Genomic DNA, 16,396 nt, shown 5'->3' with positions numbered 1-16,396 from the left:
TTTTGGGATGTATCCTACCATCACTTAAAATTTTGATACTTTCTCACCCTCCATATGGCTTTGAACATGGTGAGAAAAACAGAGTATGTTGCTGTGAGAGGACAGTCTTTTAATAACTTACTCATTGGCTTAGTAAGATGTAGTCCAAAATCAAAGAAATAATCAGAAAAAAACTGAAGAGCAAAAACACACAGTAAGCTAGATGTTCACTAAGAATAACTCTTCTTTTTGAAGGCAAAATATTTTATGGTGTTACATCCCTTATTCTGTATGAAAGAGGATTTCCAAGAGACAATGAACAGCATGCTCCCTGGCATCAGTAATGAAAGTTTTATTACTTTCTATTCACATATGTCAAGCAAGAATGTATATTCTTAAAAGGGATTGCTTTCTAACAGTCTTAAGAGTACCTCTACCAGTTATACACTATAGATATACTTTTACTTTATTGTCACAGGCAAACTCATTTTAATTGGGTTAATTGTGTATTTTGACCATTCACAGTTTTGCTTTACTGTGGCAGATGGCCCAGTGATGTGTTATAAATACTTTGCATGACAGCCCCTCTATTTTATTAATCTTCACTGTGACTTTCCCATTGGTAATGACTAATGACAGTTTCCTAGCCAGTAACTTTTAATAGATTCTCTTTTTCCCCCTTAATCTCTGCCTGACCTCAACAGCACTGTTTTGTTCAATAATTTAATCAGTTCAGCAACAGTATATTATTAGACAATTGAACCATTACTTTTTGAATTTTTGAAATGTAAAATACCCATGAAGTAATCTCTGATGAATATTTCAGCATTGATAGAGACCACTTTTCTTCTAAAGAAATATAAAGGGTTTTGCTTTCTATGCTTGAATGCTTTTCCTTTCCTTTTATTTTAATTTCTTTCCCTTGGTCCTGAGAACCATATGCAGTAAAAAGCAAGGAATCCAATAACTAAAAAACCTAACAGTTTTTACTACCCACCATGCCCATCTTTAACATTTGACACCTATCTATCAAAAGTATGTGTTATACAGAAAAAAATCAATTTTTTTCCTCTCTCCTCTCATCAGTGAAGATTTATCTGCAGAAGGGACACCCTGAGACAAAACTGGTTCCAGGTTCATCCCATCCCTGTTAGCAGACAAAAGGATATAGATATTGCAAATTCAGCAGGAAAATAGTAGTACTGAGCTTCTTACAGGCTCTTGTGTTTTTTTGGGAAACTCCTGGATTCTGGAATTTCTGCCCAGAACCATTTCTTTCTTTGTGAAAAGGATCAGATAGTCAGCTTTCTATCTTTATGTTGCTGGCAGCTGCTGTGTTTTGCTCCTCATACTCCCTCTCTTTTATCGAAGACTTTCCATGAAACGAAGCAGTCGTGGAGCAGAGCTGGCGGGTGGCTATAGGACAATTCTGTGATTTCACAGCAGTTTGTGAGATTTCACAGTTTAATTTCACAGTTTAATTGTGTTTCTTCTTGGAACAAAAAATTGCTTTAAACAAGAATGACTTACAAGCCATAACTGGTCTATATTTTGAAGCTTTCATTGCAGAGATAAGGAAGAAGGCCAAGCTGGCTAAAGCATATTATCACTTAGACAGTAGGCTGAGTTTCAACTTTATGTTTAAAATTAGTAGCTTTATAGCTGTTATTCAAAAGTGGTTTCTGCACAAAAAGGCCTCTCATAATTTTCCTTTCATCTTCTCTCTACCCCCCTCAGAGTGATAGCAAGTTCAACTTTAAAATGCTTTCTTAAGGCAACATATGTATGTTAACACAGCTGCTACCTGAATTTCAAAACAGTTCAGTAGTTTGCTGTAGATGCTTACCTGTACTTGCTAGTGTAGGGCACCTTCTTGATGTATTGCTGCTTGCTCAGTGTTGCTGATATTAAAAGTGATTTCTTTAACCTACTGAATGTTGATCCTTGTTAGATCTGCCTTTTCTCAGGGATGCTGCTGAATGCAAATTCTGCCTTTGGAGACATTTGTATATTGCCAGTGAACTCTTTTAAAGGATTATACATGTCTGTCCAGGGAGGGAATGGAGTCAGTCTGATCTGATACAAAATTAATTAATATTCAATTGCAAAAGGAAGAAATGTAGAAATGCACCTGAAAAACTTTGAATGAGAAGAGGAGAGCTGACACCCTTTAGAAAAAACAAAAATAGGATAGATAAAAGTTTGTTTGCTGATACTGAATACTTTCAGGGAGGTTTAATGCCAAACATTTTCATTTTTTCCTCTGACAGGCACAAGTATATTTACTGTTTACGAAGCTGCTTCCCAGGAAGGCTGGGTGTTCCTTATGTACCGAGCAATTGACAGTTTTCCCCGATGGCGTTCATATTTCTATTTCATCACCTTAATTTTCTTTCTGGCCTGGCTTGTTAAGGTACTGAAAAATATGTATTTTAAAATCGGTCTGAAACATAAATCATATTAGAATTAATTTTTTCTTTTTTCTGCTTGCTGAGCTTTGTGTCAGCCATTCTTTCTTTTTCATTCTCCAGAATGTTTTTATTGCAGTCATCATTGAAACGTTTGCAGAAATTAGAGTGCAGTTCCAGCAGATGTGGGGGTCCAGGAGCAGTACTACTTCAACTGCCACCACCCAGGTGAAGCACTTGAGATTCTAAGATTCTTTGGGGATTTGATTTGGTTTAGTTTATGAATTAATAGTAAGCAAAAAATTCTTGTCATATATGATATATTTGACTTTGCATGGTGTTAACTGTATTCTAAACATGATATATGCATTCTCATAAAAAATTAAATTCTTGGTTGCATTATGTAGCTAGTCTTTCTTAGAAAGGAATAATAGAGAAGACCATAAGACAGTTTCCTATATGGCTAGGTATGCTATTGCTGTGTTTGTATTCTTTTTAATAAATTATGATAATGCTTTTTTATCATGTAATTGAACCACTGTATGGTTTGAAGTCAGAGCTGCTATTGGGTATCACTTTCTGTGCTAAGAAATAAGAGCTGAAATCCCGAAGTTGTAGCTGGAAGAAGAGGGGTCAGAGGGTAGCTGAAGTGTTTAGGGTCCTGGTACTGAGAAGGGTGTGTTGAGATCAAGGAAGAATAGGTTGTAGGGCAAGGAAAGAGCCATGCTCACAGCTGGGGCAGTCGCAGAAAGTGAGACCCCTGAACAGAAATAACAAGTAAGAAGAAGCCGTGATAGGAAGGGTGGGCTGGGTGGTGGGAAAGAACCCAGTGTGAAAAAGAAGAGCTACTGGGTTGAGATTTAAATTCCCTCACTCATTATTTTGCCCATTTTCCCAAATGGGTAAAAGACCAGGCTTTTCCAGGGTAGTGCAATTTGCCGTCTCTGAGAAGAACCAGCACCAACTGCCTGCAGAAAGCTCTTAGAAAGACAGATATGAAAAACATACCCACGAGGGAATTTTTTCTAACCATGGAGCTGGAGATTATTTATTTTCCTAAGCCAAAGGATTTAAGTTTTCAAAAATAACTATTGAATATGTTTTATATTCTTTTTGATATTCCTGTAGTCCATATGTAAATCTAGTCCTTTTCTGCTGGCTGCTACATTTTTTGCCTCAGATAGACTTTCTGGCAATAATTTCTAGTCTATATATGTCTTTGTCAAAGCAGACTTTGTGATATCAATTTAAAGTCTAAAAAAAAGGACTTTTCTACATGACATATGCTTAGCCTGGGGAACTTAATGTTCATAGGACAAATCCTGAACCGTATAGGCTTATCCAACATACTCTGAACTAGTGGATGGAACAGAGAGTTCAATGTACGGAAACACAAAAAGCAGCCAAATTAAAAAAGTTTAAAATATCCAAAATAATGTCATGATGCCAAAGAACATGAATATGTTTAATATAATCTGTATCACGCAAATGAAAAATAACTTGCTGGATGCAGACAAGCAAATTGTTCAAAAAATAACTTGCTGGATGCAGACAAGCAAATTGTTTGAATGACTGCTTTGTTCCTTGAGTCAGTGACAAAATGGGATATCAAGAGAGTCCAGGTTACCAAACTACAAAAATTATTTATCTTTTTCTGTATTAAGAAGGACAGAAACTACTTTCATGATTTCTTGTTCAAAGCACCAGACAAAAGTTAAAACCCCTGTTAAGGGTTTTAAAGTTAAAGTTAAAATGCTTGTTTTGTGCATGAAGTAGTCTTGAGAGCTATGCCTTAATTTTCCTGCTTCATACGTTACTAAGCTGTTCCCCAAACTTAGTCCTATAGAAAAGAAAACAAGTGTCCAGGAGTTGAAGTCTAGGAAGGAGTCTCTAGAAAAGGATAAAAGGAGGTTCTTCTAAAGCACTTTAACACTTTAAAGCATGGTAAAAAGAGGAGTAACTGTGCTGATCTTAGTTGGCAACTCTTCCCAGTGCAGAGATGCTAAATAAAGTCTTGAAAGAATTGCAACCACATTTGGGTGACACTGTCCCCAGACTAAGGAGCACTTCTCTCAGGATGACTTTTTAACTTCAACCACCCTCCTGTGGCTGTGTTCTTGAGGTGACTCCTTTGAGTGCTGGGTGTCAAGGAAAAGGTGGGAGTGAGGTGGGAACTTTGCCACACTTCATTACATGGTAGATGCAGGTGGCAAGTAGAAATGCTAGAACCATTCATTTTCTTTCAAGGACATTTTCAAGGACAATGTTAATCTCTTTCAGATGTGGTATCTCACTGTTCCTTATGTCCAGCAGTCTGCATCATTTTGTGTCCTAGTTTCTGAGGAAAAAACCCAACAAAGCAGAATGCCTATGTTTACTCTTCCAGAGGCTATTGATAAAATGTGAATACCACTGTGGTCAAGAGAGCCTTTTCCATTGCCATCATTAGGGATTGGAAACATTCAGCTGCTTCAGGAATTTTAATCTCTGTGAAACAATACAAAACGACTGTCCAGCTACTCTTGATATGCATCAGTGCAACAAAAACGAAGTTGTCCTTGCCATAAAAAAGATGATGTTGTCTGCTAGTGCCAAATGCACCATGAAGCTTATTTATGTTTGTCACAATGTATTTTTTTTCTTAGGATAGGCTTACCTTAGTAAGGAAATTATTCTGAACAGGTACCACCATCTAATGATGCTGGTCAGAACTGAATTGTCTTCTATATTAGGACTAATAGAGATACATTGTGTTTGATGTTATCTGAGTAAATTTCAGACAGTTGTTGGAAAAAGCATGTTACTTTTTTTCCTGTAGCAGCAAGAATAATTCCTCTGTTATTTTAAACTAAATATCATGAAAATGCATGCTGGTCCTTAATACCACTTGTATTTATTGCCACATAAAACATTTCTGACAACAGTCTTCCCTTTCAAGATGTTTCATGAAGATGCTGCTGGAGGTTGGCAGCTTGTGGCTGTTGATGTGAATAAACCCCAAGGCAGAGCTCCTGCATGTCTACAGGTATGACATTGCTTTTTAATAAATCTGTGTGTGTGACCGGCATCACTCAAAATGTTGCTTTAAGAAAATTACGCTGAAAAATAGCTACCATAGTTTTAGTAAGATATTTTTTTAATCTATTGCTTTCTGCTGTGTAGAATTTTTTTCTTGAAAATTACAGATGAACAAATAAAGATGTACCACATCCAAAGGGAGAAGATTGAAAAAATCATTCCTGATAAGGTCCTGTTTTGTGTGCTAATGAGAGAAAGATTTAAGATTTTAAAATATAAAACAAAATAGTTAATTATGTTCTATTGCTCAGGGGTTTTATACAAAAATATTCCATTCCTAGGATATTTGCATCATATATGCTTGTTTATTAAATGTAAAATACAATAACATATGCCAAGAAGCGTGACTAATCATAATAAACACAGAAATACCTAATTTCTCTTGTTCCCTTGTGCAAATAGGCTCACAAAAAAAGGGAGAAGCACATAGGGAGCAAGGCATATAGTGTTTGAAACTTCAAGATTGGATATTTCTACTTGGATATAAGTTAATTTGTAAAACTCTATCCTCATTGTTTAAATAAATCCAGACTAAGTTAAGGAGTATTTTTATAAACCCATTTTTACAACAGACCACTGTACAGCAGCTCAAATTTTTATTTGCAAGTTAAATAATATAATTTCTGGATAAAACAAACTTCAGAATAGAAAGCCAAATCTACTATATCATTTTCTGGCAATTTTGGTTATGTTTGGTTGACTGTGTAAGCTAAATACACGTTCTTGTTGGCAGCATGTAGATTGCTGAACCCTAAGTTGGCAAGCACCTTCAATCCCCTCCACAAGCTGTTCATGCTCAAATATCTCTTCTTTTCCAAACTACTGCCATATATTTTATTATAGCATATGTCTTAACAGATCATTCATATTCCCAAATCTAGTTCTTGATTTTGACAGCAACAGGAGCATCATTTGTGATGTTCTCAAGTAACAGTGTCAGGTATGTGGATAAAATGTAGCTGAACTCACAGTGAAAACTTCAGATGAAGATTAAGATATCATCTGAGTTACCTGGTCTACCTTTGTGGCATTGCATTTTTGCCCCTTTTAGGAATCATGTGAATGCAGTAAATTGTGTTCCAGTGGACATAAATCTCATGCATTCAACTTTCTATGTTTGCATATTTATATACACCAGCAGTTTTCCTCTTGTTCTTCATCCTTTCATGAAATAGGAGAAGCTCTGAAACAAAGCTTTAGCACCCATTTTAAGACATTAAACTACATGAACTCCATTAGCTCTTTATTAGTCCAGTAGTCCCTTAACTATATGAAGTCCATGTCGAATTTCCATTAGGAAGTTTATCCTTCATGGCATTACTGTCTCTCTTGACTAATAATGTGTGTTGAGTTGGTGTTGTCATCATGGAGGCAGTAAACAGGATTGCTGTTCTATGTGTTATGTGTCATATGCACCCTCTAACTTTTAGATATCAGAAATAAGAGTTGAGCTGTAATATTTGCTTTGTATAATTTGAATTTTCCATGCATTAGACACCTCTGCATTCATTAATATAAGTATTCTTTGTGATGTAATACTTTTTGGGATTTTTTTAACTGCTGGTCTACATATTAGGGTGATCTAATGAGAAATGGGTTTTTTGTTCTGTATCAGATCGCAATGTGAGAATTGCAGAAAGAAGATAGTCTTACTCTTCCTCGTTGCTATACTTCCCCATCACTACATGCCTGAGCTGGCACTGTATTTATGCACTTGTTCAGGGAATGGAGTTAAAGTTGGCAGGAGGAGCAGAGTGAATTTGTTATTGATCAGACTCCCTGCAGCTGCATAAATGTTTTTTCTGACACAAGAAAGGGCCCAGAACATTAGTAGGAGCAGTCTAGGAATGTGAGAACTGTTTCCTTCAGCAGCAGTGAGCTATAAAGAATGACTACAATAAATTTCAATCCAGGGTTTTTTTTAAAGACATATGGAAATTACTATAAAAATCAGTTATATCAATTTTTTTGCTTCTTGTTTTGTACTGAGCCAGTATCAGAGAGGTGACTGGTCTGTTAGCCTATGCAGCCAACTCCTAGGAACCCCTAAAATACTCAGCACTGGTGGCGTCCAACTGCTCAAGTTCCTCTGTGCAGCTCTCAGATTTATTTTTAAGTGCACTTTATTTATGTATATTTTTATATATCTGCATGTTCCATACATGTATACACACTTATTTAATGGTTCATTCTAACTATTTGTAGGACAGTGATGGGATGCAGAGGAATATAGAGGTGGTGTGGAGATGTGTTTCTCCATGGCCGTGGATAGGTTCCAGCTATGGTTCCAGTATGTAGGAGCCTAATGGGGTTCAGAGGTGTCATCTGGTAGTAGTGGTATAGTAATAACAGCTGATAATATTGAGGAAAGAAACTAAATAGATGTAGCAACAATTTAAACAACAGCTCAGCAAGTTTTAAATAGAAGCAGCAGGCCTTATCTACTGCCCAATTTTAAAGGCTTATGCTTCTGAGATTTGTGGGCTTGCAGGCTAAGTTCTGGTAGGAAAATACTTGTCAAGTTAACTGGAGAAAATATTTCACACATTTGAGATTAAAGACCTACCTAGTGCCAAGCACTTTAATGATGAGTTGCTGATGGTACTGGGGACATCTCTGCAATTCCTGCAGTTCATACTCATATTTTTCCTGACATGAGCCAGAGATTTTGCAGGGGCTGTCCTGTGCTACCCATTTAGTTAGACACTGGAATGTAATATATAAACTAACTTCCATTGCCTTGGTGCCCTGCAAAAGCATTAACATCCTCTTTCACGGACAGGACCAGAAGCAATGGGCACAGCATTAAACAGTGGGTGGTTCTCTCTGAACACCAAGAAGCAGTTTTTTACTCTGAGGGTGACTAAGTGCCAGCAAGGTTGCCCAGGGAAGTGGTGGAGTCTCCATCTTTGGGAATATTTAATAGCCGTCCTGGGAAACTGGCTCTCAGTGTCCCTACTTGGGTGATTTTAGTAGCATGAAGACCTGAGCCCGATGTACATGGGTTGTATGATTCATGGGGAAGATTTAGGGCTGTTGGAGGCAGTATTGGAGGATTGGCTTTGGTGCATGGAATAAAACTGTTCCACACTTCACTTCAGATAGGCAGAATAGATGTGGACTGTACCTAGTATGTTCTTTCAACCCGTCTTCCTCCATTCTTGTGGGCTTCCCACCAGAAGATGCTAAGTTAGGGATGTGTTATGGCACACTGAGGAATTGCGATTTGGGAAGAAAACAGGACAAGACAAATGGTGTAAATATATCCCCAGTGGGATGACAAAGGACATTATGTAGGGAGCCTTCTACCTCCTAAGTACAGTACCCTATAGCCATATGTACAGTCTGTGGCTGACTACCATCACCTTTCCCTCCTCCACTGCATTACTAGGATGAGTAACTACTTGCTTTACACATAAAAATGTTGGTGAGACTGCTAATTAGAAAACAAGTATTTCTTGCTTAACAAAAGAAAATAAGAACAATTTCTAAGAGAAATTGTAAATGAGAATTGCAAATGCCACATCTGATCTTGTGTGTTGAAGGTGATCAGCTATGCCATGAACATTGTTTCGATTCTCTCTGTTAGGAGGTCCTACAAGTAGATATTTCCATGTGTTTGGAGCTTAGGGAATGACCCTGATTGTAATTGGGAAAAAAAACCCCAAACAATTTCTGATTAAAAACTAAAGGCTGGCTGACAAAGCTTGATGCACTTGATTTTTGGCTGTCAAATTTGCTGTGTTATAAGCAAATTTGAGATTTCTTCTTACCTTCTTCCAGGCAACATATGTGAAGACTATCTGCAAAACAAAAGAGATAGCTATGAGAGTTGTAAGATGACACTTATTTTGGCAGGATATTAGCTTTGAAAACTAACTCTGGCAGGAATTACATATTATTAATAAGTTTGGGAGTGAAAGAATTCAGCTAAACCCTGTGTCCTTTAGTTCCTCAATTGTTTCAGGGTATATATCCCGACAAGCTACAAAAAAAGTGCATTATTGTCTCAGTAGGCAAATGTACAGTACATGGTAAAATGAAGATAAAGAAGCATTCAACAGAGAAGGTGGGGGTTTTTTGTTTAATAAAACCTTAAGCCTTTCTTAAACATGTTGATGTTGCAGAGTCCTAATGGCTACATTGGACTGCTGTGGGATACGGCCCCTGAGTTCTGCCCTACATCTGATTCTGACAGTAAATTTTTTGTTTAAAGTCTATGTTGGATCCCCAGCAGACTTATCCTCTTTTCTCTTAAAAACATTAAAACCAATTCAAAATTTAAGTCCACAGGACCATTAATATGTTATGTAACATTACAGACTGAGAACCAAAGTTACTGACAAAACAGGTAACTTGCAAAACATATTTTTTACAGGCTGCTGGGGAGGTCATGGAGACTCCATCTCTGGTGGCATTCAAAACCCAAGGGACACATTCCTGTGTCAATGTTCTAGGTGACCCTGACTTGGAAGGGGGTTGGACGGGACAATCTCCTTCTAACACTAACTATTCTGTGATTCATTGATTTTATGAGAACATATTAGCACCTATCTAGAGATGGTGTTTGTGAATATTAGGTAATCATTTTATGGGAAAAATAATGCATAACGTTTTTTTCTGGTGCTCATGTAAGTGCAGGACTGTGCTCAGACTCTTCCCCATGCACCAGCCTTTCTCTATCCCAAATGTTTCATGTTGACATTTTTTTGTGACAGGGAATCTGAAGTACTGAAGGGCAGGTTCCGGTAGTCTCATTCTCTTTCCTCCCACCTCGGAGTAATGCATAACCTCACTCTCTGTAAGAATGAGCCTTCAGTTGGGATAGAAAAACACTGCCTGATCTTTGGTTGCTCTTTACTTCACATGTATCAAATGACAAGCCTCAAATCTATTTAAAATTTAAGAATCCTTCACAAATTTACATCTTTAAATGGTAGATTTATGTCTGTGAGGGCACAATGCAGCATGTTTGTCCATACTGCAAGATTGGGAAGGAAACAGTTAAGGGCAGAGCTGTTATTCAGCGGGAAGTAAGCAGGCCTGGGGAAAGGACCAGCAGGGACATTAGCTTAAATTCACTAAGAACAGGCTGCACTTCAGGAGGAACCAGCTGTGGCAAAAGCTGAGGCTGGGCTTTGCTGAAAAGCCCTGGGAGTCTCAGCAGGCAGCATGCTGAACAGGAGCCAGCAGCCTTCCCTGGCAACAGGAGCCTCGGTCATTGTGTGCAAGGAGTTATCTCCTGTTGCTCAGCACCAATAAGCCTGAGTCCAGATACTGTGTCTGTTTTGGGCCCCTGGTACAATATTGAATACTGATAAACCAACTCAAGTTGAACTCAAGTTCAACAGAGGGACTCCAAGGTGTTTGAGAAGTTTACTGTTTTTCTGGTCTCTTTCAATAAAAAATGGTGAATTACAGTATGCAAAAAGATAAGTATACAGGCAAAATATGTTTGGTATTCTAGTGTTATGAGATTATCTTTTTAATGCATAACAGAAAAGGATAGTAGTTCTTACCACTTTTATTTACATTGTATTTGTCCCGTCCCCTCTTTCCTCAAGTTGAATGAACTGCAATCATTTCAGCCATCTGAATTCATAAGCTCTTTTGTAACATAAACTGAAGTGGATGCCAGTTTATATTATCAGACAAGAAAGGGAACTGAGGTGTCCCAGGAGTAAACTTACTGTCCTGTTGGCGATCAGACAGCTACAGAAGCTGAACTGGTAGCACCAGAGGCCTTTTGGCCCTGGTACAGTGAAAACTAAAGGAGAGATAAACTCAAGGCAAGAACAGAAGTGAAGACATCATGTCTGGTCACTCTGACACTCTAACACTGACCACTTTAATGAAAGAAGATGTAACAAAGACTTTATTAGCAAAAGAGGTAACAAAGGACATTACTAGTGTAAGAAGAATCAAAAGATTGTGTTTCTAAAGGAGACCAGGACAAAAGGATCAGTAGAAAATTTTGTACAAATGTATTGACCTATAAATACTGGTAAACTGTGTAATAAACAAGCTTTGCTTTGCTGGCATAAGCAAAGTCCTTGTCAGTCAATCCCCACACTGTCCCTTCAGTTGCAGCTGCTACTATGGTTCAGGCCTCTGAAAAAATGAAGCAAGCAAACAATAGAGGATGGTAACAGCTTTACCTTCCTCATCTGGAGTAACATAAAGCTAAAACTGAGTACACATTAAACAACAGCTCATTTGTGAATCCCCAGCCAGTTTGTGAGAGTTAGCCAGACATTGGAGTATCCATCCCTTTACACTATTCACCACACTTTCATCATTTCTTCCCATACTCTATGTACAAGTAGAAAACAATGGAAGTCTCTTTGGGTTTGTTTTTTTTCAATAATGCCTAGCATTTGTTATCTCCTCATATACAACTGAGGATACCAAGATGGTATGGGGCTGGCCTATATTGTGTATGTTCTTCTGTTGCCTACATGTTTAGTTTCTTTGCAGAGCCTTCCATTCCTCCTCATTTTCTGTTTTTACCTCATCAAAACTACCAGTTTGCTGTTACATGACACTTGGCATACTCTGCTCCAAGTCTCCTCAGTAAAACTAATATGGTTGGTTTTCAGTACTGTTTCAGTGCTAAGTGCATCACTGAAGTGTCCACGCTTCTGTTAACTGATGCCATTTCTAGGCTTTCTAAATGAGAACAGGGCATAACATAAAGATGAGGTATTTTTTAATTGTGGCCTCAGAAATTTAGGATTTGGAATCGGTTAATCTTCTTCTAAATAAACTCATGTACTCAAATAATAAACTCATTCAAATCCAAACTTAATTTTAGCAAACTGAAAGAGAAGATTTTTCTTCCACTGTAAGAGAGGATCCCAGTTAATTGGAAGAAATACATGTATATAGTTTAATGAAAGCCACTGTAGGTAAGAAGGGAATGGGACAGAGTAGGCACACCTTCTGCTGTCAATTCCTAAATTATAATAAAGATCAAGTTAGTATATAAATAGATTTCCAACTTTTCTTGTTCACCAATAATTACTTTCCATGAAAGAGAAGAAAAGAAAACCCACTTGTGTATTCTTTTCCGTTACTCCTGCAGGGAAAATCCCTAAGTATTGCTTTGCTTCATGTCTTTCTCTCATATTCAATATATCCATCATGAAACTGCTAAAACACTCAATTCCTTCTTCTCTGGCCATGACTCCTCCACCCTCTATGGTTTTTTTATGCCTTTGGACATTGCTTTTCATCTTTTAGGCTCCTTCAAGTTTCTCTAGAGTTCTGTGATTTTACAGAATTCTTTAACAAATTAAGATAATATGTAGCATGAAGGACTGGCCTTTTTTGATGCAAAAATGTGTGCTTAAGTTTTTGACACTAATCATATGTTCAAAAGTGCTGTAATAATAGCAATGCAACTTACTTGCTCAGATCATAGCTTTGTGACCTTCTATTTCTTTCCTAGGTGAAGCACATATGAATAAAAGTGAATATAGTATCTTTTATCTGTTGACGATTTTACTGTCAGGGTTAAGAGTGCACATAGAGTTTGTAAGTGACCACTTCCATTCATGCTGACACATCAGACACAGTGTCCTCAAGCTTTTTCTGAATATCATTCTGTCCTTAGCTGTGCATTTCATTTTTGCCCAAACTATTAACGTGAACAGGGAATTGCTGTCTGGCTTGTTGTTTCCCACAGGAGCCACAGTGGGAAACTGTTCATAATTTTTCGGTGCATTACAAAACTGTGTATTGTGAAAGCTGAAAATGTCATTATTTGGTTTTAGTAATACCAACAGCAGTTTCATGGAAGATATGAGTTGTATCTTTCCAGGTCAGCTTTAAATGAGTATGTGTACTTCACAAGTTTTTGCAGACAGAAAGACAAAAAAAAAAAAAAAACGACTGACAAAGTTATTAGCAACTTCTAAAATTAATAGGAAAAGGAAAATAATATATACAATGTGCCTTTAAAGGGTAAATACCTGCTCAAATAATTTTTCAGGGCTTTTTTTCTAAAAACTAGTCTTCAGTTTTTCTTTATTTGTGAACTGAGAACTTCCTACTGAGCTTGTAGGAGTAACTCATGGTAGGCAGGAAGTTCTTACACATTACAATATGTTAAAGTAATATCAACAACAGCAAAATAATGTGGCAACATGGAGCCTCAGCATGCATTCGTGCTAAATGATTCCTGTTGAAATGGAAAACACAAAGATTATTTTTCAGTAAGAAAAGAAAATCAATATTTTAAATCAATGCCAGTCATAGGGAACAGTGAGAACAAGTAACAAAAGACCACAAAGCACCTTTGGGTACACTCAAAAGAAAAATACAATAAATGTAAAACCATTATACCAAAATAAAAGCTTCCACATCCTGCATTAGGATGTGTCATAATCAGAAACCATACTAATTTTTCATGTTGTCACTTCCAGCCACTTCTGTAAAATTAAGGAAATCTTTGACGACTGAGTTAAAGTTCTTCAAAACACTATAATAGTGCCCATTTTTCTTGCCCTCTTGTCATGGTTTAGTCTGATTGACTGTTAGCTACCATGCTGCTGAATCCAAGAGTCCCTTGCAGATCTCATATCTGTCCATGCATGTTAGTTCTGCTCTGCCCCTGTGCAGTGCACCCTGAGGACAGGCAGGTGGGCTCCTGGGAGAAACAAGAGGGGTATCTTGGCAATCCCAGTGTCACTCACCTACCTAATAGGTTGGACATACTACTTACACACTACCCACCAGGTGGGATTCTGGAACTCCTTTGTAAAACCTCTTTGTAGATCAGCTGCCACAGAAGTAAAGACATGGTTAACCTCCCCATTTGTTTTACCTAATTGAGCAGTTTGGTGCGAGCACCACACGTTTCTGTGAGACAAAGCACGTTACAGAGGCTCTGCACGGAGCCTGTAGGGTATCTCTGTCTGAATTATTGTTTGCTCAGATATAGCACCAGACCTGCATTGCTCCACGCACCATTGCAATGTTCTACCTCAGCTAGGGAGGCCTGACAGGTGAAACCCTGCCCTGGTCGGTGGGAGTAAGCATCATTATACAAAGACCAAACTAGTCAAACCCAATAGATCTAGCTAGCCCGTGGAAAGTGGTTGTTGCTGGAAGTAGTTGGACTTGATTATGCTTATGAGTCCCTTCCAATTCAAGGTATTCTGTGATTCAAAGTGTCTTCTAAAGCATGTATTAGGGAGGTTTTTTTTGTAAACACACCACACATAAATCAAGTTATTCTTTCCTCCATCACTCCCTGCTTTAGAGAGCTGGCTATATCTATTTCCCAACTCAACACAGTCCTAGTTTATTGAAGTGCCTCTCAAGTAGTTAGTATGTTTAAATACCACAGTAGCCAAATCTCACAGGGATAATTTTTTCCACAATAAGGAATGTGAATAGCAAGAAACCTATAAAGTAGTTTCCTCAAGGTCTGCAGGAAATTTGTGCTTAGATAATAAATTGAACCCAGATCTCCAGAGTCCCTCTCCATTCCCTTAGCCATTAGGACATCTCCTCTCCCAATGCACATTATAGTGTGTTGAGGAGCTGAGTTCTAAATAACTCAGTACACTGAATAAGTAGAGTTTCACCAAAGAACAGGCCCAGACTCATGCAACTGTTGAAACAGAACTTTTAATAATATTCCCTTTCACTTTTGGAGCAGTAATGTTTGCAAAGCCCAGAGAAGAATTAATAAAACCAAACTTACTGTAAATTTTAATTAAAATTATACAGGGCAGTAGAGAGTCATGACTATCTTTTACTAAGAACTCCATCCTTCACAGGATATTGAGTGACAATATACTTAGCTAAGAAAGGTCAGAAGAATGCATATTAATTGAATGTGTCCTAAAGGCTGGATATTTTCCAATCTGATTAACTCTTTCGTAGATTCAAATTTATGCACCATGTTCCTGAGCAAAAAAAAAACCTCACCCAAACCCTTTGAAAATAGCTAACACATCTCTCACTAGAGTATTAATAAACAAAGAATGCCTTCAATATATTGCAAAACCTTTAAGTGCATTATTTTTTTAGGGAGTCTACTTTCATTTTAGTATGATTTGATAGAACTGAAACAATAATGCACAGCGAGATTAGTAAGATGTTTGAGTTTATCCAGATTTTAAGATTTCGCTTTATTTTCACAGTATTTTGGTCAGTGATTCATATTTAATAAGATTAAAGCCTATTTGGTATCCTATCCCAAAAAAACCCAATGCTTTAACACATTGCTTTCCTTTTGATTCTGTTTTTGGATGGATATCCAGGAATGTCATAGATTACTGGAAACCTTGCATTCCTCGTAAAACTAGTAGATAAACAATGCATTTGCCATGTCTTAAAAATTGTCCAGTCCCAGAAACAGGCATATATAGCTCATCCTTCTCTGAACTTCTGGATACACATTTATGCCCTCATTCCCTGTCTTGCACTCCAGCAGTAAGTCATTTAGGGACTTTCTGAAGTGGATGTTAAATTAAGGCCATTATTTTTAGTATCTATTGATGAATTTATCACCTATCTACTTGTCTAGCCTTTTTTTTTTTAATCCATTTATCATTTTGGCCTCCAGAACTTGTTTGTAGGAGGAAGTTACATAAAGTTACAATGCAGCATTTTAATTGATTACAGTTCCCAATCAGTGAAATAATTTTCCTGAAATTATGCAGAAATAACACAAAACAGTGCAAAGATTATTGGTTGCAATTTTGAGATGGGTGCTCAGTTTCAACAAAACAAAGAATTGAAACAACAAAACTTGACATTCAGGAGCACAGGGTGTTGTAACATGCAATCACTAACAAGAGGAGGGCAGGCAGGAGTGTCTGAGGACTATAAACACCATGGGACATGGCTGCTTTTGTTTGTGCCTGTGTATAAATATAGAACTCCCAAAGCTGAGGAAACATCAGAAAGGAAAATAT

General features: G+C 37.5%; 1 protein-coding gene across 12 annotated transcripts in view; it reads left to right on the top strand.

Annotated features, from left to right (window-relative positions):
* NALCN (sodium leak channel, non-selective) overlaps nt 1-16,396 on the top strand; it is a 228,977-nt gene that overhangs the window by 77,834 nt on the left and 134,747 nt on the right. For all 12 annotated transcript variants that reach the window (XM_030276727.4, XM_030276696.4, XM_030276731.4 and 9 more), the window contains 3 exons: nt 2,250-2,392; nt 2,511-2,615; nt 5,326-5,412. In XM_030276727.4, the coding sequence (XP_030132587.1) occupies nt 2,250-2,392; nt 2,511-2,615; nt 5,326-5,412 (335 nt within the window). The remainder of the gene's footprint in view (nt 1-2,249; nt 2,393-2,510; nt 2,616-5,325; nt 5,413-16,396) is intronic.

This window comes from Taeniopygia guttata, chromosome 1 (genome assembly GCF_048771995.1).
Source record: "Taeniopygia guttata chromosome 1, bTaeGut7.mat, whole genome shotgun sequence".
In the NCBI taxonomy this organism is placed as follows: Eukaryota; Metazoa; Chordata; class Aves; order Passeriformes; family Estrildidae; genus Taeniopygia; species Taeniopygia guttata.
The sequence above is the reverse complement of the archived record's forward strand: the minus strand, read 5'-3'. Positions and strand labels throughout refer to the sequence as shown.